Source organism: Lepidothrix coronata, unplaced genomic scaffold (assembly GCF_001604755.1).
Source record: "Lepidothrix coronata isolate B3197 unplaced genomic scaffold, Lepidothrix_coronata-1.0 Scaffold104, whole genome shotgun sequence".
Classification (NCBI taxonomy): domain Eukaryota; kingdom Metazoa; phylum Chordata; class Aves; order Passeriformes; family Pipridae; genus Lepidothrix; species Lepidothrix coronata.
In genome coordinates this window covers 2,533,714-2,555,779 of record NW_016690284.1, presented here as the reverse complement: position 1 = coordinate 2,555,779, position 22,066 = coordinate 2,533,714, and the positions used below count along the sequence as shown (strand labels likewise).

The 22,066-nt window shown below is 35.9% G+C and overlaps 1 protein-coding gene across 1 annotated transcript in view; it reads left to right on the top strand.

Annotated features, from left to right (window-relative positions):
• Positions 1-22,066, top strand: part of OXCT1 (3-oxoacid CoA-transferase 1) — an 88,654-nt gene that overhangs the window by 38,939 nt on the left and 27,649 nt on the right. Inside the window, exons 8-13 of the mRNA XM_017823650.1 lie at positions 8,676-8,783; positions 11,325-11,436; positions 11,911-12,005; positions 12,667-12,715; positions 16,026-16,098; positions 16,864-16,939. Coding sequence (XP_017679139.1) covers positions 8,676-8,783; positions 11,325-11,436; positions 11,911-12,005; positions 12,667-12,715; positions 16,026-16,098; positions 16,864-16,939 — 513 coding nt within the window. The remainder of the gene's footprint in view (positions 1-8,675; positions 8,784-11,324; positions 11,437-11,910; positions 12,006-12,666; positions 12,716-16,025; positions 16,099-16,863; positions 16,940-22,066) is intronic.

Here is a 22,066-nt window from a genome sequence, read left to right as displayed (position 1 = left end):
TGCTGTTTGTGATGGATTCCATCAGATTCCATCAGGATTGAACATAAGCTAACCAATGTATCCTATTTAGATGTGTGGCAGGAGGCTTGAGGGAGAGGGGAGAACCATCTGAATTATATGAAGTTGCCACCCAGATATCATCTAGACTTTCAGACACAAGAAGAACAAACTTGCTAAATGAAAGTAAAGGTTTCTCGGAGTGCTGAATTTTTCTTTGATCAATTGAGAGGAATCAGAGACAGCAAAGAAATGGATCATTAATGTACTCCTATTGTGAGGGGCTGGAGAGGGAGAGGTTAAAAATCCAAACAAATAGTTTTTCTAAAATTCAGTTTAAATAAGTTGTGTAACAGTTCTATTGGAAATATTAGCCAATTAGTATTGGCTTGATGTGCTTCAGCAGTTATTCTACCTGATTTATAAATACAGAGACAGAATAGAAAACTTGGTATGATCAGGAGATTAGGGGTTGTACTTGTTATGACTTTGAATATTAGATGTTCTAAAGACAATTTTTCCATTTTCTAGTGAAATCAGAATTTTCTCATTAGGCTGTGATAAGCAAAAAATTCTATTTTTATGATTTGAAGGACTGTTTTAACTATGTTTCTGTCAGCTTCAGCATCAAATAATAATTTTGGTTCTGTGAAGCACATAATAAAATTTTGGTTTTGTTTTGTTTTTTTTTTTTAATTTCCATGCATGCCTAGTGCTCTCCTTTCCAGGCAGCTTTCAGGAAGGATAGTGATTAAGTGCAAGAAAAGTGTAATTTTTCTTAAAGTTTGTTACTGACAGTCTCTTTATACCCACATTCCTGTGGTCTGTTGAAAGTGTCTAAGTGGCATGACATACTGCTGGCAGTTGTTTTTTCTTCCAAGCTTTTCCTTGAAAAGTAATCTATCTACCTTCTTCCTCAACACTGGAAAAGCTTTATCATTTTGAATGTTTTGGATATTTGGGATATCTGCTATGTTTCTGAAGGTGAAATGGACTACACTGATGCCTTGTTGAGAAGAAAGTGGTAGCATGTAAAGTAGTTTTCAGAAATCTTTGTGAACTACTGTTGTCTAAAATGAACATCTGAAATAAGGAGAACTAATACATGTGTGCACAGAATGTGTCGTTTTGAGATGATGTCTTATTGTTGCCTTCTCTTTCTTAGCAGAGAGAACCAGCAACATAATTTGTTACAAAACAGCTGCTAATTTATTGTTTTACTGTGATTGCTGTATGTCTCCTGCTTAGCATGCTGTGGTGTGATCCTTAGAATAGAGGTATTCCTTGAATTTGAAGGTGCTTTAGTTGGACTTATGTAGACTGTAAAGTACAAATATTACCTTCTTGGATAGTACAATTAAATCTCTAATTTTTTCTTTATTTTTATTTTTATTTTACTTTTTTACCTCTCCCTTCAGTATTTAAATTGCAGTGAGTAAGCTGAAAAGCAGTAAAACTTAAATTTATCTCCTGACCTTTAAGTTATATTTCTTTGAATGCGTAGGATAGGAGATCTCTTTCATTCTCTTTTTGTTCGTCATTTCTCTGATATGAGTAAGAAAATAAAATCTTTTGTTCCGATTAAAGTTGATTTTTTTATTGGGGGCGAGAGTTCAGTTATTTGTGATAATATGTGAACAATTTCAATGAAAATGTTATTTTTTTTACTTTCTAATAAATTAAAAGGCTTTCAATCTAATGTAATTTGAAAATAAGCAACAAAGTACAGGAATAATGTATTCAAAGCAGCATAATGTTTTGTTTGAAAAAACTGTTAAATTAAGTCATTCTGGTAGAGTTAATATTGTTAGCAGCTATTCTGTTCTGGAGTGCAAGGATTTGAGGTGTGAGCAGTCACCTTATTCAGCAGAGGTACCTAGTACATGTTAAACAGGTTCTTCTACCATTAACTAACCCTTAAAAAATTAAAACTACATTCACTGATTGTGACATTTTTGCTTTCCTCTGGCTCTTCTCCCATTATTTATTTCATTGATTGAAAAATAATTACATAATGTAATCTAAAAACAGATTTTCCAAAATTGCCATCTCCAGATCAGAGAAAAATATTTCGTATATATTCCATATGGATTTTTACTTTTTTTTTTTTAAGAACTTGGATATTGAATACAAATTGGATGCTTTATACTTAAAAGGTGAGAATGTAATTATATTGCTTTTTTTGTTATTACTGCTATCATCCAGTTGAGCATTGTAAAAATAAGCACTGAGCACTATGAAATCATCTCATTTAATCAAGAAAGCACAGGTCACAAAATGTGATCACAACCAGCAGGAGTTCATTGATGGCTTATATGAAAGCAGCCACAGGGTTTCTGAAGGAATTTCTCCGTAGGTGTGCCTGCTGTAGGAGGCTGGTTTGGTTGGTAATACTGGGACTGGTAGTTTGCTGGATATTAAAGCAATCTCTTGTGCTTTTAATTCAGGTAATTTTACCATAGAAAAATAGTGTGAAATCCTAATGAATTAATTAAAGGATGCAAGAAAACAGCTATCATCACTTTAACTTTTTGATGCATACAGAATTATATAGACCTACTTCTGCAGATCATCAAACAAGCAAGTCAGTCAATTTAATGGAGGCACTTCCTTTGAGAAATGTTGGTGTTGTCTGACTTTGAACATGTTCTTGAAACTTAAGACTGTTGTGTATCCTGGCTGTGCATTATGTTGTTGCCCGTAACAAAGACACAAACCAACAGAGTGCCGGTTTCTGGGGTGCTTTATTCAGGGCCCGGGAACCTGTGGGCTAGCGCCCCAAAATCAGGATTCCAAAGACCCTCATTCTCAGTTCAGCTTTTATACACAAACAAGTTTACATGCAGTTTCCACGGCAGAACAGTTACAGTTTCCACAGCAAACCAGGTGCAGTTAGAAACAAGCTCATACTTCATACTGATAACAATTAATAATCATCTACTCTAATCATAAATCTGCTTGAGTTGTCTTACTCTTAGAAACTGTTTAACAGACTCTTACTACATCCAAGGTAACAAATCATTATATACATGCTTGACTAAATCTTTTGATTATTGTTTCCACTTCTTCAGCACAGCACTCCATGCTCACAAACAAGGTTGCTAACTTACTACTGTAGAGTGTTGCTTTCTAGGCCTACTCTCTTATGAAGCCTTAGCCATTTTACTACTAAATTTAAATTGCTCTGCAACAATGTGACTATCTTAAAATTATTTCTGAAGATGAGTACATGGGAGAACCTCTCCAGAGACTGGTGGTTAAATTTTTCTTACTCTTTCGTGCATGCACACAGCTTTACACATGGATAGCTTTTGCAGATAATCAAGTATGCTTCCTCTTTTCTTTGCGGTGTTTATCCCAGAATTACTGTGTGTGAGTACCTAGAGGAGGTAATTTAGTGCAGTCTGTTTTCTCCTCTGCTGTCAGCAGTACAGCACAGAGGAAGATGTCAAATGTGTGGAATGGAAAGGGGTGGTTGGAGGAAACATGGAGCAGGTGCAGAGAAGTGTGGGAGAAGAGTTTAGGCCTGAGGCAACTAGAAGTGAAGGTGGTAACTGAGGAGATTTAGAACAGAGAAAAAAAAGGTGAATTGAGTATATTCTAACAGGGGCTCCTGATTTAGGTGGATGTGTATCCACATGACAAAGAACCTGGAGACAAACCTATGAGATTTATGTCAGCTTTGCTCCTTAATTATCGGATACAACATACTGAGAACACAGCTCACTGTTTTTCTCTGTGGTGTTTACAAAGTGTTACAGTCTATTAGAAACCAGGAAAAGAAAACTGTTCGTTCCTGGTTCGTTAGAAGCTATGAAGAAGGTGGTCTGTGTCCAGCCTCTGACTGAGAACATCCTTAAACTGCACATTGCTAGTAGGTGGGAGAATATAACCAGAAGTACCACTTACTACTTTGTAAGCTCCTGTTGCGAAGAAGGAGGGACCTTCAGTGTGACCTAGACCAGTTGCATTAGGTGAAAGGTTCTCTAACAAATATGAACATTGCAGATCTTTACTGTTCCCCTGCCCCTCAGTATGCTTATGCATTTATTCCAAGTCTGATGTGAGCATAATATAGTGATTATCGACCAAGCCTTTCTCAGTCTATTTGATACTTGCTTGATTTTAAAGTTGTAAAAGTCTCATTTTCAAAGTGGTTGTTGACTGACTGTCATTCCATTAATACAAGATTTTGACTGAAGTAGAAATTTCGTGATCTGGCTGAACTTAGAGTCAGAAAAGGAAAGAATTGAACTCAGAAGATTCTCTGTTTCATCTCCCTGCGTACAGGCAGAACTGAGTAATATTGACCTGAATTTCATAAAAAGCTTTGATGCTGCAAAACAGTGAAATACACACTGAAAACAGTTCACTGGAAATTAAGAACACACTATATGAACTTACTTTGTCATAGCTCAGTAAGTTCATATAGTGTGTTCTTAGTTTCTGGTGAACTGTTTTCAATGTGTATTTCACTGTTTTGCAGCATCAAAGCTTTTTATGAAATTCAGTCTAAACAATTAAGATTAATGTTTTTTTCTCTCTTGTTTGTCATTAACCATGGGTTTTTTGTGATCTTGAGTGAACTAGAGACATAAAATTTATTGTCCTAGTCCTTATTATGTATTTTGATTTTTTAATTCTTATTATTTTATAAATGTTATACTGAATTATGCAGTGACATCATGACTTTTCCAGTAGTGAACTGAAGAAGGGCTCTGATGAGGCTAAATTTCATTTCATTTCCCTGTTGTTTTGGACATTTAAAGAGTCGTAATGTTTTATTTTACTTATGTTCTGCTAGGAATTTTCATTATTTCAGTTTTAATAACTGAAGCGAACTAGAATAATTAAGATAGTGATAGAGAGATTTAATAAAGTCAGTGCAAAAATAAGCTACTTACAAATGCATAGGTTTCTCCCTCCATCTCTTTCTTTCTCTCACCCACACGTTTTTGATTTTTTTCCTGTAATAAGGAATTATATTGTCATTTCTGCTTATAGCTTAATTTTATACTGAGATTTAAAACTAAAACAGCTGAAAACGTTTCACATATCATAACATACATAATTAGGCTGCAGAAATAGGTAAAAGGTATATACTTAAAACAAAGGCCTTTTTATTTTGATCAAGTGTTTGGCGTGAAAGTTTGTGTCAGTGTAATTTCCTCACCTTTTTTGGTCAACAATCAGAGTTCTTTATTTTTCTTACTAGAAGTCCATTCAGAACCTTTCAGAAGTTCTGAAATAAAGGTGAAGAATAGATGAATTTTCATAAGTAAAAAGAAATCAAACTACTTTAAAAAGGAAAAGTAGATGTAAGTTACAGAAGGAAGTGATATTGTGAAACAAATGACCATTGATTCTGTGAGTGCTGCTACCAAAAGGAGTGGCAGAAGGCTCTTGTGAATCATAGCAGAGAACAGCTTTTATGTTCTGGGTGTACTTGCAGATAAACCAGTATTCAGAAAAGTCTGCATTTGTTCATCCTGCTTCCATTGTCAGCAGTCACAGAAGATTTGCAGAAACCACTATACCCAGGAAGAAAAGCAACACTGTGAAACTCTTGAAACAATGAAAAGATTTTTAAATCAGATATCAGAGCCTTCCCAGAAGACAGAAGTCAGCTCATGTGGTCTCCTGAAGTTACCTTTTAGCTCTGCCTTTGTAGCAAAGATGTAAACATTTTCTGTCTTTTAGCACATTGATGAAATTAAGATTTAAACTGAACATATGTGCTCAAGGCAATCTAAATAGTACCAGAGTATTTTGATTTTCTAATTACAAAAAGTGCATGAGGTGGTCTGCCCTGATTAGTTCCCTCTCTCTGCATTCCCAGAGTTGGTGTCTCTTGGGTGGGATGCCATGTAACTGTTTTTGATGCTTACAGAGGTTCTTCTGTGCATGACAAAATAAAGCCTGAGGCAAGGTGAGTAGAGAGAAGAAAGAGCAGAAGGGAGAGCAGAACAGGAGAAAAACTCACATCCTTTTAATTATTAATATGGGACCTCTCCTGCCTGTTTCCTTGTGGCTTAGGCTACAGATGTGTTCCAGAGAAGACTCCTAAAGATATATGAAAACTGATAGGGAAGTGAATATGCCCAGTGATGGGACTGTTTATTTTTGCATTATCATTCTTGTCTAGGAAGATACTTGGTTTATGCCCTGTGGTGAAGTTAAGGTGCTGATTCCCATAGCCATCAGATTTCCTGGTATCTCTTCTGTTGGCACAGCTTCATCTCTGGCAATACTGATGGTGGGCAGCCCATCTACAGTGCCTCAACTGGAGCATCATCTGGTTCCCTGTAAGAGGAGTTGAGAGAGAGAGCTGGAGCAATCAGGTGGCATTTGTACTTCCCCCGTGTGAATTATTCTTTTCCCATATAAACATGCTGATTAATTTCACTTGCAGAACTGGGAAATAGTTATTTTTGCATACATCACATGCAAATTCTTAATCCCTTTTCAAAATTCCACTTTATTGCTGTGGGGTATTTGAACTTACTTAATTTTAGTTCGATTTGATGTTTATTTCATATGATGGTAGAACATGGAAATTGCAAAACACCAGTAAGAACAGTGGAGAGTTGCCTGTGCACAGAAAGGTGTTGCTGTCTTCAGGGATCATTAGGCTTATCTGGAATCCTGGGACAAAATACAGTTTGCAGTGTTATGTTCATTTAGGATAATGTTTGGAAATATTAGAGGAGAAGCTATCATGCTGACTGCTGTGTCCAAAGAGACAAAATACAAACCAATTAGCAGAATGGCATGACTAATAACAAAATTCAACAATTTATTGTTGGATCAATTATTTATCCTGTGTATTCTGTGAGGTGGGGTGGGAGAGACAGTGTGTCAAGTTTTCTAACAGCATAATTCTATTGGAGTTGGTTGAATTGTGCCAAGATTCTGGTTTTATAATCTCAACTCCTGCAGCAAATAGATGTAGTTCTTTTGTGAGAAAGTTCCAATCAGGACCAATTAGTATTCCCCAGGCCTAGTTTTCCACCTGATAAATGAAAAAAAATTTAATTAGAAAGGGTGAATTTGAATATTCTGCTGGTAGCAGATGATCTTGCTCGCCTATGACTCTGTTGAAGAGTCTTGTCTCCTGCTTCTCCTCCCTTTTGAGCATATTCTGACAGTAGTCACTGTACCAGGAGTGCAGTGTGCTTCAGCTGTGTGCTTCAGGAGTTTATCCCATGTTTGATTTGGTCTCCATATTAATCTTAAAATTCACATATAAAATAAAAAAACTTGAAGTGAGATGGATGCAAGTGGAGCATTTTTTCATGAAAGCCCTAGTTAGAATTTTCAAAATATTGATTATCTCTCATTATCTTGTGGGTAAGGGCTTTCTGGATGTGGGATTCTGCTCTGCATGAGCACTGAGTTTGGTGTTGCTGTGGCTGTTATTGCCTCCTCCTTAGCACCTTTGTCTTAGAGATTTCAAAGCTCATCTTTTCTGTCTCTTTAATCCAGGGCTTTTTTAAGGGATCATCTGGACCTGATCCCTGGTCTTTAGTTTGTTAATTTTTCTTCTCCCTCTGCTGCTCTTAGGGTGGATTGGTTTGTGTGTTTGTTTGTTTATTGTCACAATTCAAGGCACAGTAGGAAGGTAATTGTCTATCAGATATACTATAGATTTTAATATTGATCACATTGTGCAGTAACAGTAGGATGTCAAATTGAATTTTAAGCTCTTTAATGTTGCTTCACTGGTGATGGCTGTTAAGTGATGTACCCTTACTGATTTATCATACCCTAGGTCTTGGTTTGGGGTTATTAAACTACAGACGTTCTGGAAAGTTTAACTAATTCCTGGTAATAAAGGAATTTGGAAACTTAGTGAATTTCTTTTAATCTTTGAATAGATTGTTATATGCTATCTTTGACCTCTTGTTCTAACATTACATGTTTTCCCTGTGGTTGGATTCGGGTACAACACTAACATTAGAGTCTGTTTTGTGGGAGAGTGAGATGTGCTCTGTGTACCTCAGACCTGTCAGGGAAAGCACCAGGCGTGACTGAAGGTCTGTGCTGCAGGAAGCTGCCTATAGCAGGATCTCTAGGTAGACCACCTTGAACTCAGACTTTGAAGGAAGGAAAACCTTATTGTTGTGGTGCTCCAAATAGGTGACATTTCAAATCTATGTGTGGATGAGTGTCATTTTGTGCTGAATCTGTTTCACTTACTGTAGAGACTTCTAGATCTTCATCTTGCAATCCATTATTACAGTTCAAATGTTTTCTATTTATTTTGAGTACACTATGGAAAATCTTTGAGCCAGCTTCTATATTTGTATCCTCAAAATTCACACTTCTGCTTTATATTTTGTTACTAGCATATTGGTTTCCTCTGTTTGGACAAAAATTATTTTTGGGTACAAAAAACTCTGACGTAACTGTACATGTTACATTTCTTCAAGTTGGCCATACAGATTGAGCAGTTAAAACATAAACTACTTTCAATTTGTATGAAGAAATATCCTTTGAAAGAAGAGGACAGATAAGCATCTAAATTAACCTGTTTTAAAGGCTATATGTATTTTGCCTCATTCCTTAGTTTTCTTGATGTAATACACCGTATATTTAATATTTGAAACTTTATTGTTATTAAACACTTTCATTGAATACTTTTTTCTAAATATTTTCACTTTCCGTTTTTTCTGTAGGTGGAAGAAATTGTTGATATAGGAGCATTTGCCCCAGAAGACATTCATGTTCCCAAAATCTATGTCGATCGTCTATTACAAGGAGAGAAGTTTGAGAAGAGAATTGAAGTAAGTAGCTGAGATTCTTGGTCATGATGTATTTCATTTTGGACTGTATTTAAAATTTGCAGAGTTTTTGCCATACCCACGGATTCTTAACACTGAGAAAACAGTGTGAGAAAGACCTGTCAAGTTTTGCTAAGTACTGGAGGTTAGGTAGGTACTTACGTGGTGAGGTGGGCATCTGGGAATTTATCCTTGTTTCTTAAACCTCAGACCCTATGGTTCAGTCCTTGAATAATTTAGAGCAACTGCCTTCAGACCTGGATGGCTTTACCACAGCTGAAAATTTGGTGGAAAATGCTACTTCATTCTCCTTTCTTCCCTCAGTTCACTTGCTGTAGGCACAACAGGGGGAACACCTAGACCAGGAGCTGACTTTGATTAGATGCTGTCTTTTCCACTGGAAAGCTCTTGACATGGGCACATAGGGCCAGTCTCTTTTGTGCCATGTGTTGAATTATGTTGTGCTGCAAAGGTCTTGGAAACTTTTGTTTCCTTTTCTTTAATCAGGAACTTTTTTAGCCAGTGGCCTTTCTGGTCTAAATAAAATATGTCAGTAGCTATTAAAAGTTGCAGCAATAATATTCTACCACTGAAAATTATGATTATGTAATTGTTGTCTGTTGTTTCTGTGGCTTTGCCTCACTCAGTCTATGTCTCTCTATTCGTTTTGATGATGTGACAATGCTTTTAAAGTGCAGTTTAAAATTCTGTATTTCTCTTGTATCTCCATACTTGGGAGGGGAATTTTTCAAAATGTCATCAGAAGAGCTGGTGGAGAGGGAGAAATATGAGAAGGAAAAAAATGTTTGGGGTAAAAAAAAGGTGCAGAAAGGAATTCTAATAGTTAAACTTTCATTGTTAAAACCAAGTCACAAAATGCTGGAAAGTCATACAAGGCCTTTTCTGTGAGTAAACTCTTGTGAATGTTAAAGCTAAAAAGCTTTTTTTTTCTTTCCATCTGTTCATTCTGCAAAAACATATTGCATGTTGTTAAGTAATTGACTGTAAACAGATGTGTCAAACCTTTTTTTTTACCCCTCTGGTCATGTCGGGTTAGATTGCAATTAGTGGTCTATCTCCTTCTTCTGAATGGATGCATTATCTCACAGAAAAGCTTTTCATCTTACATGACAGAAATCTTTTTTACATTTATTAAACTGTTGCTTTTACTGCATCTTGGGTAAATAAGTGAATACACCTGCCTAGTCAACTGCCCCCTTCCCTGTATGCTTAAGAAAAAAAATAAAGGGAGGGTAAAGAAAGCTACTATAAACTGCCAAGCAAAGTTGTAATAGAGATTAATTTGGGTTGTGACAATTTTGTAATTCTGGCAGTGGCACCTCTCATTACTAGAGGTATAGGAAAGAAATGGCAGATTTATTTACTCTTCCATTACATTTTATATATGAAGTGGCTGTTCGAAGTGTTGAGTATGATAAGTGGTGAGGGAACATGAGGAATAAGAGAAATAAAGAGAAGCTAGTCTGTCATAATTCTTACTGGCTCTAAATAGCAGTTCCCACCTAATATGGCTCAGAAGTGGTCCCTCTCGTGCAAGTCATGCTTTCTTTCCAGTCTTCTCTTTGCTGCAGAGAAACCCTCTGTAATTGTTCTTAATTCTTCTATAATCTGCAAATGAAGCAATTCTAGGGAAAATAGCCAAGGCATAAAATGAAAGTTGCTGGGAAATTCAGGAGGGTTGATACTACTGGTTTCTCACTGCCAAAGGTGAAGGTGACTCTGCAAAAATTCTTTTGCAATGATGAAAAGTAACAGAGGATAATTTTTCCTGATGTGCTAATTGTAGGCCTGAAGTAGGAGGGGATGTGAAGGCAAATGGGGGTGTAGGACATGGTGTTGTCCAGAGGAGTTTTATATACATAGGAGAGATGAGCAAAGGACATAATCTATGTAGACAATAATTTACAAAAAAGGTGTCACAAACTTCTTTAATGTCATGGCTTCTTCACCAATATGTGATTGGTGGAACATCAGCTTAAGGCCAGAAAATTGCAGGAAACAACTTCAGGCAGATATATGGAAGATTACAGAGATTTTTGTTAGAAAACTTCTGTTTCTTAGCTCCACTATCTTTAGATGAATGGCGTTTGTCTGTCTTATGCTTATAAATCTAGGATACCTCATTAAATTGAATGAATGCAGAAAGAGAAAGATATTTGTGTTTTCAGCTGACATTTTACAAATCTATTTAGGTGTCTCTGGGGTAATGAATCTCAGACTTGCTAGTATTTGCACTAATGCTTGGTGCTTTCTTCACCACTTGTCTATGTATCAGGCTTGGCAATACAGACCAAAAAAATAACATTTTGCTGTAAGGCCGTCGTTGGCAGTATTTGATGACTGCGTTGGCCTAGATAGGCTTGAATGGATAAAATGAAAGGTCATTTTTTTGTAGAAGAAGTAGAATAAATAACTTTATTCTCAGACCAAGTATCTCAGTGCAATCACAAATCAGGCTTTTATGTCTTGAGAAGCAAGAATCTGGATTCTACTCTTTACTTATGATTATTTCTTATTTTGCAGCGTTTATCAATTCGAAAGCCTGAAGACTCAAAAGCCAAACAAAAGCAAGGAGACAACGTGAGGGAGAGGATCATCAAACGGGCTGCTTTGGAGTTTGAAGATGGCATGTATGGTATCCTTCAGCTGTGCTATAGATGAAAATGAGGACTGATTAGAATAACAACTGCAGCTGGCTTGTTTAGGACAGGTTAATTAACATGCTCATTGTTTTTCCCAGACCCTCTGATTCTCTCAGTTTGTTAATATGCAATTGAAAGAGAAGGGATGCTAAGACATAGAGTACCTGGAGTTTTTATCCAGGGGTATCTGAGGGGTTTGTTAGCAGTTGAATGTTTTGAAAGAATTTCTTGAAAAAGTTGAAAATGAAGCTTTACTTGCACTGTCATTTTTTTGTCATGTAAAGGATTTGACAGAATAAAATTAGACGGTCCAAGTGGTAAAATAATTCATCACAAATATGAGACATATAAATAAAAATGAAAGTGTTTGTGAAGAGAACAGTTCTAGTCTAATCATTTTACAATGATAACTTGTTTTGATTTACTAGTTTGCAGTAAATGTTTGTGCCTTAACCACTTCTTTTCAGCTAATCTGGGTATTGGAATCCCACTGTTGGCCAGTAACTTCATCAGTCCAGACATAACTGTTCACTTACAAAGTGAAAATGGAGTCTTGGGTTTGGTAAGAATATATGTGGTCACCTATTACAGTGTTTTTATCTTGGAGTGGCTAGGTTTTATTCCCCACTGATCTCCAACTTGATTATAATTTTACTAAAAATTCATATTCAAATATATGCCATATTACATCATAAAATTCTTATTGTACTGCAGGGAAGTTTTTAAAGAAATGCTCGCTTTATGATTATAGTGCTACTTTGCTAAGGATCTTCTTAAGTACATGTTTTGCTGGAATCAGAACCTTCACTAGTTTGCAAGACCAAGTATTGTAAGTCTTATCAAACATAATTTTAAATAAATCTTAAAATTAATATTATATTCACTGTCAATATAGCTTTATGAAGTTGCAGTTCCTTAACTTTTTCTGAAAAATGTCTGTCACTTTGGTTAAGAACAAAAAAAAACCCAAATCAAACAAACCCCCCACTTCATGGTTGTTTAGTAGTTCTAACAGCCTCTGACAATATGTCCATCAGTCCTGATATGTTAGTTGATGTAAATTGTTGCTTGTGTTGTCAGGATTTTTTTTCTGCTGAAGATAAAAAATGCATCTCTGTGATGATCTGTTTTCAGTAATAAGCATTAGAAATAATAAAGCAGTTACGAATTGTATTTCAAAGGTATTTTAATATAAAGCTGACATACATCTTTATTGTTTTCAGGGTCCTTATCCACTTGAAAGTGAAGTAGATCCAGACCTGATTAATGCAGGTAAAATATTTTAATTAACTTTAATTCATGGAAAGTGATTATTCATTGTTAACTTAAAAATTTTCTTTTGATGTAGTACTTGAACCCATAATTCTGTTTTATTTGTTCATAAATGTTAATATATTTGTCTTCCTTTAAGTAAAGGCTGGTTTTGATCAATGGAGATATTTAATATTCTTGGTAGAGGGCTTATGCTTTGATGCATTTTAGTAGCTACTAAAGGAAACTCTCTTCCAGGCCAGTCAGTAAAGGGTCAAATCATCATTTTCACAAGTGAGATTGTTTTGTGCAGCTTGTATGGAAATATGTTTTTTTTTCTTGCTGCTTTTCACCTTGTTTTTTTTAGAAAATGATTTTCAGTAATTTATGCTTGGGACATGTTTTAAAACATCCTGTGTATAATAGCCTGGTTTATTCCTGGCCACGCAGTGTAACTCATTTGCATTCAGAGAGGGAGTGGCAGCCAAGGCAGGGGGAAAGACCTCGCCCAGATGGGACCTGGCACAGTGAGGGGCTCTGCTGGGGGCAGCTGCTTTTGCCACTTTAGTGGGGGAGTGACAATGCTCACGTGCTGGTTTTGCCCAGCTGTTTTGGTGCATTTCACCTCAGAAGCAGCCATGCAATATAAAAACATAAGCTTTTTATGATTTAGCGCATCTGTCTGATTTTTTTTTTCAGTAAGTTGTGCCTATGTATATTTTCTGTTTCCATGTAAAATAACTCTTCTATATTGTGTTATGACAAAGAAAAGTGGGCCTTGGAACCTTCTCATGGATGTTAATGGTACAGGTTATAGACCTGACACATCTTGGAGTTTTTTTCGTATGGCAAAAATATACTTTTCATATTTTTTTATTGAAGTATACATATACATACATACAAATACAGGTATGTGTGTGTACATATGTGTCTATACAGACAGTGCCTTTCTCAGTGGGTGTTAGCAAGTACAATTAAACTCTGAAAAGTCAAAGAAGATAAAGCACTGACATCAAATAAGCTTTTAATTTAATATCAGGGTGTGGTCCAGCAATTGTTCATTGACTTCAAATATTTGCTGCTTGGCTCAACTAATGATACCATTATCATACTGCTATGTAACTGCCCCTGTTACAGTACTGTATTTTAAATACGAAGTTATCTGAGGCCATCTTCAGGTTTGAAATAAAAAATGATTAAGAAATTGAGTCCATCATTTCACCAGTAGCTATGTAATTCTTTTGATACACTGTATGAAGGAATATTTCAGAGGTGTCACGGGCAGGAAAACATTAGAAGAAAAAAAATACTATAAAAGGTGAAATTATTTGCTTGTCTTTTAGAACTGAAATTTTTATATGGGTGCATACAAAAAATGCACATGTTAAAAGAGTGACAATGGAAAAAATGTCAAAGAACTTCATAAATTCCCTGAAAAGTCATTGTGCTTTAATATGGAAGTCAAGATGATCTTGAATTGTTATTTGTAGTTGATAAATATTTTTGCAGAGAATCTGGAAGGGATCAAGCTGACATAAGAGGTCAGAATGCAAAATGAAAATCAGATTATTCTAGTATTGGGAGTTCAGTGTTAAGCAGCTTCACATTTTCCTCTGAACCTGCAGTAAACTGGACATAGGATAGGTGAACCTCAGATCTATCACCAAAATTATTATTGCTATAATTGCTGAAACATTCAGAAGCTGCTAAATCCCACTAACACATGGCTGGATTAAAACCATTCTAGGTGCTTTCCAGCCAAATTTATAAATCGAAGTGCAGAAAACAGAAGCTAAATGGCAGAGGAATAGAAATTGATTCTGTTCTCATTCATCAACTGGAATGATCAAGTATCAGACCCAAAGTCCACATTTTGAAATGTACACCTGGCCTGGGCTTTTGCCAAGTTTTTATCTGCAAATGTAATTGTATTGCTATGAGATATGTATGGGTTTTTCTGTTTGTCCTATTTTCTGAATGTGTCACGTGAAGTTTATCTTCACTGCAATTGAAAGGTAGACTACTGTATTACAGCAGAAATATTTAAAAGTGCTGACATCTTGAGAACATTTGCAAGAAATGGGTAATGTGGTGCGCTTTCTACATTATTCTGTAGTCCTAAGACTGTGTCTCCTTTCTTCTCATCATTGCCTTACCCTTCACTTTATCCTAGGCCTCTGGCGTCATGTCACTGCCTGCAGGCCACGTTGTCTTCCCACTGCCTTGGGTGGGTGACTGGTAGGGAAGGACAATTCAGGCAGTCTCAGCAGGTCTGGGCTTTAGCGTGAGTGAATTCTCACAGTGTGACTGCAAGACCACTTGTATGACTTTAATTCTATATACTATTCTGTGTGTCAAAATTTAATTTCCATACAACTAGTATATAAGATACATCAGGTGAACTCAGTAATTAAACCAAGTGTCTTAGATCTGTGTTTTAACTCTTCTACACTGTTTTATTCTCTATTCCCATCCTCTCAGTTAATTTAATTGTCTTTTTTCCTCTGTTTTTTGGAAATTGTTTAATGATGCCTTATTCCCCTTTTCATTTGTAATGATGCCTTATTCCCCTTTTCCTTTGTTGTTACACTGTTCCTTTACAATGTCATCTGGTGCTAAAATATTTCGGTTTGTTGGTTTTTTTCTCTCAAGTTTCCCATGCTTAGTTTATAATTTCACCTTTGACTGTCTTTCTTATGCCTTTTCAGAGGCACCCTGTATATGTGGTTGTTGCTTAGACTGATTCAAAGAATTGGCAGGAAAGGAAGAAAAGAGCCCTGGACAGACAAATAAGATGCTTCCAGGTGTGCTCCATTGCTTGACCCAATCATTGTTCAGAGAACAGTACAGCACTCAGAAGCACATTTTCTTGTGCACTTTAACAAAGCAAGAATAGACTAGACCTGTCATTTATCTTTCTGTATTCTACATTGTTAGCACTATAAACTGTCACTCTTTCTTGCAGCCTCCCTGTCTCCTTAAGACCCTCTCTTTCTCTGTTTCAAAAGAGTTACTTCTCACTTTTTCTATGAATTGTGCAGAAAGCTAAAGTCCACAGATATTTCTTACACTCTGGTTTTAGTGATGTCTTGCCTGGAACTGCAGGTGGTCAAAGAGCAGACAATCCTATCATTAAAAACTGAAAACAAATTGCTTCACAATTCAGTATGACTGATTAGGGTAACATTTGACATAGTAAGGGTAATCAGGTCCATAGCTGTACTGACTCCAAAGGAATTTCTTAAAAAACCCTTATTTCTTGGTTAATAGCTGTGACTTGATTTGTCAAAGAAACAAAATACATACATACTGTAGCTTATTTCTTTTACAGGTAAGGAGACAGTGACTGTTCTTCCAGGTTCTTCCTATTTCTCTAGTGATGAATCATTTGCAATGATAAGAGGGTATGTAACAACACAAACCCTGATCTTTTGAAACAGGAAAAGAATAAACTGAGTCAATGACTGAACTCATTAGTATTTCTTTCAAATGTGGTTAGCATTTAAAAACCTGTAAAATTATCCTGGACTTAATCAGTGATGGTTTACAGAGGATTTAGCCTAGCTGTTGGAAATAAAAGAACCACTGTAACTAATAGATACCGTAATGATGTTTGTGCCTACCACCACCTGGCCATATATAAACACATTTATAACTATGTTTTAACAACTACTTTTTAGTCATTTCCAAGTATCTAATCTGTACTTGCACTCTATATTTTTTTAGCTCAGCTTGCAATTGTGATCCTCATTCCACCTCCTTCATGGAAATTCACCCTCTGCACCTGTTTTTTGTTTGTTTTTCGGAAAGGAGGTTGGATGCAAACAAACACTAAATCCTAATGGCTCTGAAAGGATAATGAGTGCATGTAAATATGTGAAGGAGTGCACTTAAAAGTACGAGTTCAGAGCTGATTGAGTGTGCATGCAATTAACGAAAACCAGACGAAAGTAGGAATGTTTTTGAGGCTCAGTAGGCATAAAGAGAAGTTTGCACCAGCGATACATCTAGAGGGGAAATAAACCCAGCTATATGCGTGGCACAATGGTTGCTTTCTCTGTCATGTGCGACCATTTTTAGATTGATGTAATGAGAATGAAAAAAAGCTTCTTAAGGTTTGTGGGCTGTTACTTGAACATGATATGCTAATTACAATTTTCTGTTGCCAGCGGCCATGTTGACTTGACAATGCTTGGAGCTATGCAAGTGTCCAAGTACGGTGACCTGGCCAACTGGATGATTCCTGTAAGTAGGTGTTTGAACTACTGTCACTATATTTAGGATAACATAGATATAGCTGAGGGTCAGGTGAAGGAGAAAAGAGCAGAAGTAGAATGTGGGTTGTGAAATTCAAAGCATTAAAATAGAGGGTATGTGCATTTTTTCTGCATATTGCTGGCACCAAGCAATCTGCTTTCCTCTAAAACTATGCTTGCACTGAGCACTGTGAAAAGCAAAGCATGATTGATGCAAGCCTTTTTCATTCCTCTCATGCCTTTCAAATGTCATGGGTTTTTTGCTGAGGGTTGATGCTTTTTCTTGAGAGCGACAACTCTTGTATGGTTCCACCTGGAGCAGTGACTTGAAGAAAAGTGTAAAATAGCAAGCAACTCATTATAAAATTATGAAAAAATGCCGGCATTAGTTTTCTGAATGTTCCTGTTGACAGATCACACCATTGCCCTTTTGAATACATTAAGAAGGAAGCAATACCACTGTATTTAGCCAAGCAGACCTACAGGTTAGAACCACAGAAATGTAAGCTAATTCCAGTATTATTTAGGCAGCTGATGACATTAAGCCATTCTTTGAAATTTATGTTTTAACATTAAACAACATATGTAACTTTCATACTGTTGACGAGTTCGATATTTTCAATGGCTTTCAATATGATACGACATCTAGACAAGTCTTTGTGTCAGAGATGTCCAGAAACAAATTTTCCTATTAACCTGGTTTCAGGTATTTTTGTCTGCCTGAGCGGTGCTAAAGGTCTTGGGAAAATCTGTGAAAGCTGAAAGCTGAGTACAAAAGTTTTGTTGGGAGGACAAAACTGCGAAGAATGTCCTATCTCTTGGAAAGCGTTAGTTGAGCCCAGCAGTCTGTAACCTCTCCAGCAGACCTGTGAGCATGGAAGTTGTGGAGCAGTGGTTGGAGCATAAGGTGCTTTTTTTGAGAGAGGACAAAGTCTGATGTGGGAGTACACAAGCAGATGTGGGAGAAAGGGTTATGTGAAGGGCTATTCCAGGTGTCTGTGGGCAGTTGTAGTGCATGTGGAGGAGTTATGGCTAGGTTGAAATATGACACATAGAAGAGATAAATCCGTAAGAAAACAGTTTTCCTTAGCATGTGTTTGCTTAGGTGTTCTCATAGCATAACCTGTTTTTATGGTCATACATCTGAGAACAGCTGGACTAGTGCTGACTAGATCTTTTCAGACCCCACTGATAAAAGTGCTTACTTTTTCAAGACTCTCTTCTATTTGCAGTGTCCTCCAGTTAGTATTGTGAAAAAATGAGGTCTGAAAATTAGTGCTGCCATTACTCCACCACTCTGTGTGCTCTTCTATTGGTGTTTTATGTCTCTTTGTAGAACTTGGTGTTTTAAACATAATCTGATGGTCAGGTATACTGTAGGAGTTCATGTATGATGTGCATTAAGGTTATACTGGTTGACTTTGCTTTGTCCTATTCCAATTTCTTTTTTTTGTCTTGAAGTACTGGAACTAGAATTCAAAAGTGATTAATGAAGCTGGACTCCAGAGAGTAACCCACACACACTTAGAAATATAAGGGATAAATTGTATTACATGTTTAACCCTAGATTTGCTATTTGAGCCAAGGCAAAATTATAGTAGTGTAAGTTTTCAAGGAGTTGAAGTCTTAAGTAACTAAAATTGGAGTCCACCTGATTTGGCTCTGATTCTCAAAGCTACCCAAACTCTAATTGCATATTTTAAATAGCTCACTTAAAAAAACTTACATGTTGTAAACTGTATTTTTTCCAGGTGTTTGATGTAAACTATTGTAAATAATCTAAACTATCAGCCTAGTACTGCAGGTACATGTCAATGAGAGTCTAAGCAAGGTATTTTGCCCTTCATATCAGGCTAAGAACTACTCTTTTGTTTTAACTGGGTGAAGTAGAGTTGGTTTAGTGAAGGCACTTCTTTTATGTTATCTTGTGGTGGCTGTGATGTCTTGTACAAGTAGAAACTAATTGCTTACATAGTGGCTTTTAAAAATTACTCTGAATTATTACAATCTCTGTCAAAATTTTGAAGGTAGACTAGAAAAATTATTTAAAGGTAAGTTGTCATAGTATAAACTAAATTTTTTTTTGTAAATGATATTTAGAAGTTTTTTGTAGGCGCAGTTCTAGATGATTTTAATCTATACATCTTTTTATTTCAATTGTCAGGCAAATTCTAGGTTTTGTTTAGCTGCGTTGCCTTAGTCTGACATTCTCTTTATTATTTTAGAAAATGAAAGTCACTATATAAATATGTCCTTAGGCTATACTTTATATTCAAGATTTCTTAACTCCTGAGATTTTCTTCTTTGACAATCCTTTGATCCTACTAAAGCAGTGTTGAATGTTTCTGCACCTGGTAAAGCCTTCTGTTTACTCAAGCTGTACACTGAATTTAGGTAGGAAGAACTAGTTTCCTTGCTTTTTCGTTGCTTTTGTAAATTGAAGTGGCAAGAGAAGTATTCTTCAAAATACCCAAGTGAACAAGTAATAAATAAAGATTCCTGCTCTAAAGTATTCCTTGTAAACCAGCAAAAATGCATCTCTGCTTGTAGCTCATGAGGTTGAAATATTTGGAAAAAAGTACTCCTGAATAATCATTAATAATAATCATTTTAAGGCCAAAATATGCCAGTTGTTTTAACCAACCATATTGGTATCTGAGGATATAAAATTTCATGCAGTTACATTTGTACTGAATCTAAGAGCTATTCAATATAGCAGTCATTCTTGAAAAGCAATGTCATGAGCTGGAGCAATTAACCACTTGTTTTTTTGCTTGGTTTCATCTGCTTGGGATGGTTATTTGAGTTTTGAATTCCATTTCCGTTGGCTTTTCCTTGGACTTTCCTTATATGTTCCAAAGCTTTTTAGCAAGCAGTGTTCAGGGTTGTTATTCATTATAGTAAATAGAGTTACTTTTTTGATTTAAATTAAAACTTGCAGTTAAAATCAACATATTTTCTCATGCCAACTTTTGGATTTTTTTCATAGTTCTGTCAATTCTTTATTTGGAAAATTAGTCATGCCCAACAAGCGTTTTCTAAACTTGATAAACTACATCTATTTTTATTTAATACCTCAAGGTGTATTTTTATATCATTTAAGCATTGAATCAAAATTAATTTTTGCTCATAGTATGTTTACAGTTATCTTTTGAGGAAGAGGTGAAAATTCAACTTTTGCTATATGTAGATAAACTTCAAATTCTACATATTTTCCCAATATAATTAGTTGACTGTCTAGAGCTTGTTTAATTCCTGTTAGAATCAGCTTCCAAAGATATATCACAACTGGAGAATATCAGAATTATTTTTGTGGTTTTTTTCAGCTTGCTAGAAACATCTGTGTTGAAGCAAAGCATGGGACAGTCTATACTGCTTCTAAAATCTGAACTTTAGCTTGTGTCCTAAATTAGACTGAACAAAAGCACAGCATTCACAGATACTGCAGGCACAAATAATACTTACAATACCCACGCAGTCCTTTCAGGGACTAACATTCACTTTTCCAGTAGCTTTTTGCACTTTTTACTCTCTTTCAGAATACTTTTTACTATAAAGAAGTTAAACTGATTTTTGTGATGATGTTGAAATTCTTTCACTGAAATTTTGTGTGACTTACCTTCCAAGATCTGAACAATCAGAAGATGAAGGTGGCATTTTGTTCTAATGAACAGATTCATTTACACATATATTTCTTGAAACATTGAAGTTTAGATTGATTGTGATCTTTCACAAAACTGTGCAGATTTACTTATTACTTCCTTTGGTGCTTTATGTTTTCTAAAAGGTACTGATTTTAGTTTTTCATTCATATATATCAAGAACATTATTTTCCATATCTGGTGTTGCTTATTTCCTATGAAGATGGTTCTCCTTTCTGTTCAACCCCAAATTTATGAATAACTGGTATTTTTTCAAAACAGGGAAGTACAAAATCAGACTTTGGGTAGAGTTTGTCTTTTTGTTATCTTTGATATGTACCTTTTTACTTCATACTACAGCATACACCACATGAGTCCCTATGGCTTTTTGCTATCTCTATTTTCCACGCTTCCTAACCTTTGGGTGTCTGCAAATTTCTTCTGCAGTAAGTTTTTATTTATCTGTGAGTAAATATGCCCAGTGACACTCCATAAATCCAGCCAGGAGTCTTTCCAGTCAGCAGTAATTTTTCCTTGGTTACTCTTATTGAGATCTGTTGGATGGATGATTCTTAATCTGCTTTATTGACATGTCACTTGTATTCTACAGTACAGATTTTTAAAATGGGATTAACCAACCCATAGACATTCAGATCATCCTGTTTTTCTTGTAAATAAGATGATATTTTATTGTCAGTTAAATTTAATTATGAGCAAGATGTATTTCTTTTTTAGTCACAAGATTTGTGTAAGGAAACTTTTAAATGTATTTTGTTGTAACATTTTTCACTTTGCTTTTCATTTAGCTTTGGTTAAGCATTTCTTATACACTGTAGCTTTTGAATTCTTGTATTGATGGTATTTTCAGAGGCAAGTAATAGCTCTATGTGTTTTGAATAAGTGCCATCATGAAGCAATCCTTTCTATTCCATAAGAGCTTGATAACACTTGAGCCCTAGTGCGTGCATGTGTGTATTTACTTGCACTTATTATTAGGAACTGAGCTAAGGAAGTCTCATTGCAATAATTACAGCCCCTTCTTTGCTCTTATCTGCTGATTCTTAATGGAGAGAAAAATCCCATGAGTAAAGGAAGAAGAGAGTGTGAATATTTTAAGCACATGCAGTAAACAATGCTGTTCGCTTAGGCAGAAGTTACTTCCTAAACACTGGTGTTTGTTGGTAATTTTATTCCATTAAGCACTACTATTTAATGGCTTTTTGTCTTCCTCACTTTGGTATTTCTCCAAGTAACAAGAGTGTTTCTGAGGAGGGAAAGGAAAAGGAGGTGACAAATTTCTATGGAGCCCCTGGGAGGAGTGTGCAGTTGGGAGAAGTTAGTCAAGAGAGGTAGAAGAGAAACACTGAGGTCACAGGCATGGAGTAGGGCAGATAGGCCAGAACAGATAGCCCATGACTGCTGGGAGCTACTGGATGGAGCCACATTTCAGTTCATGAGTGCAGGACACATCTGAC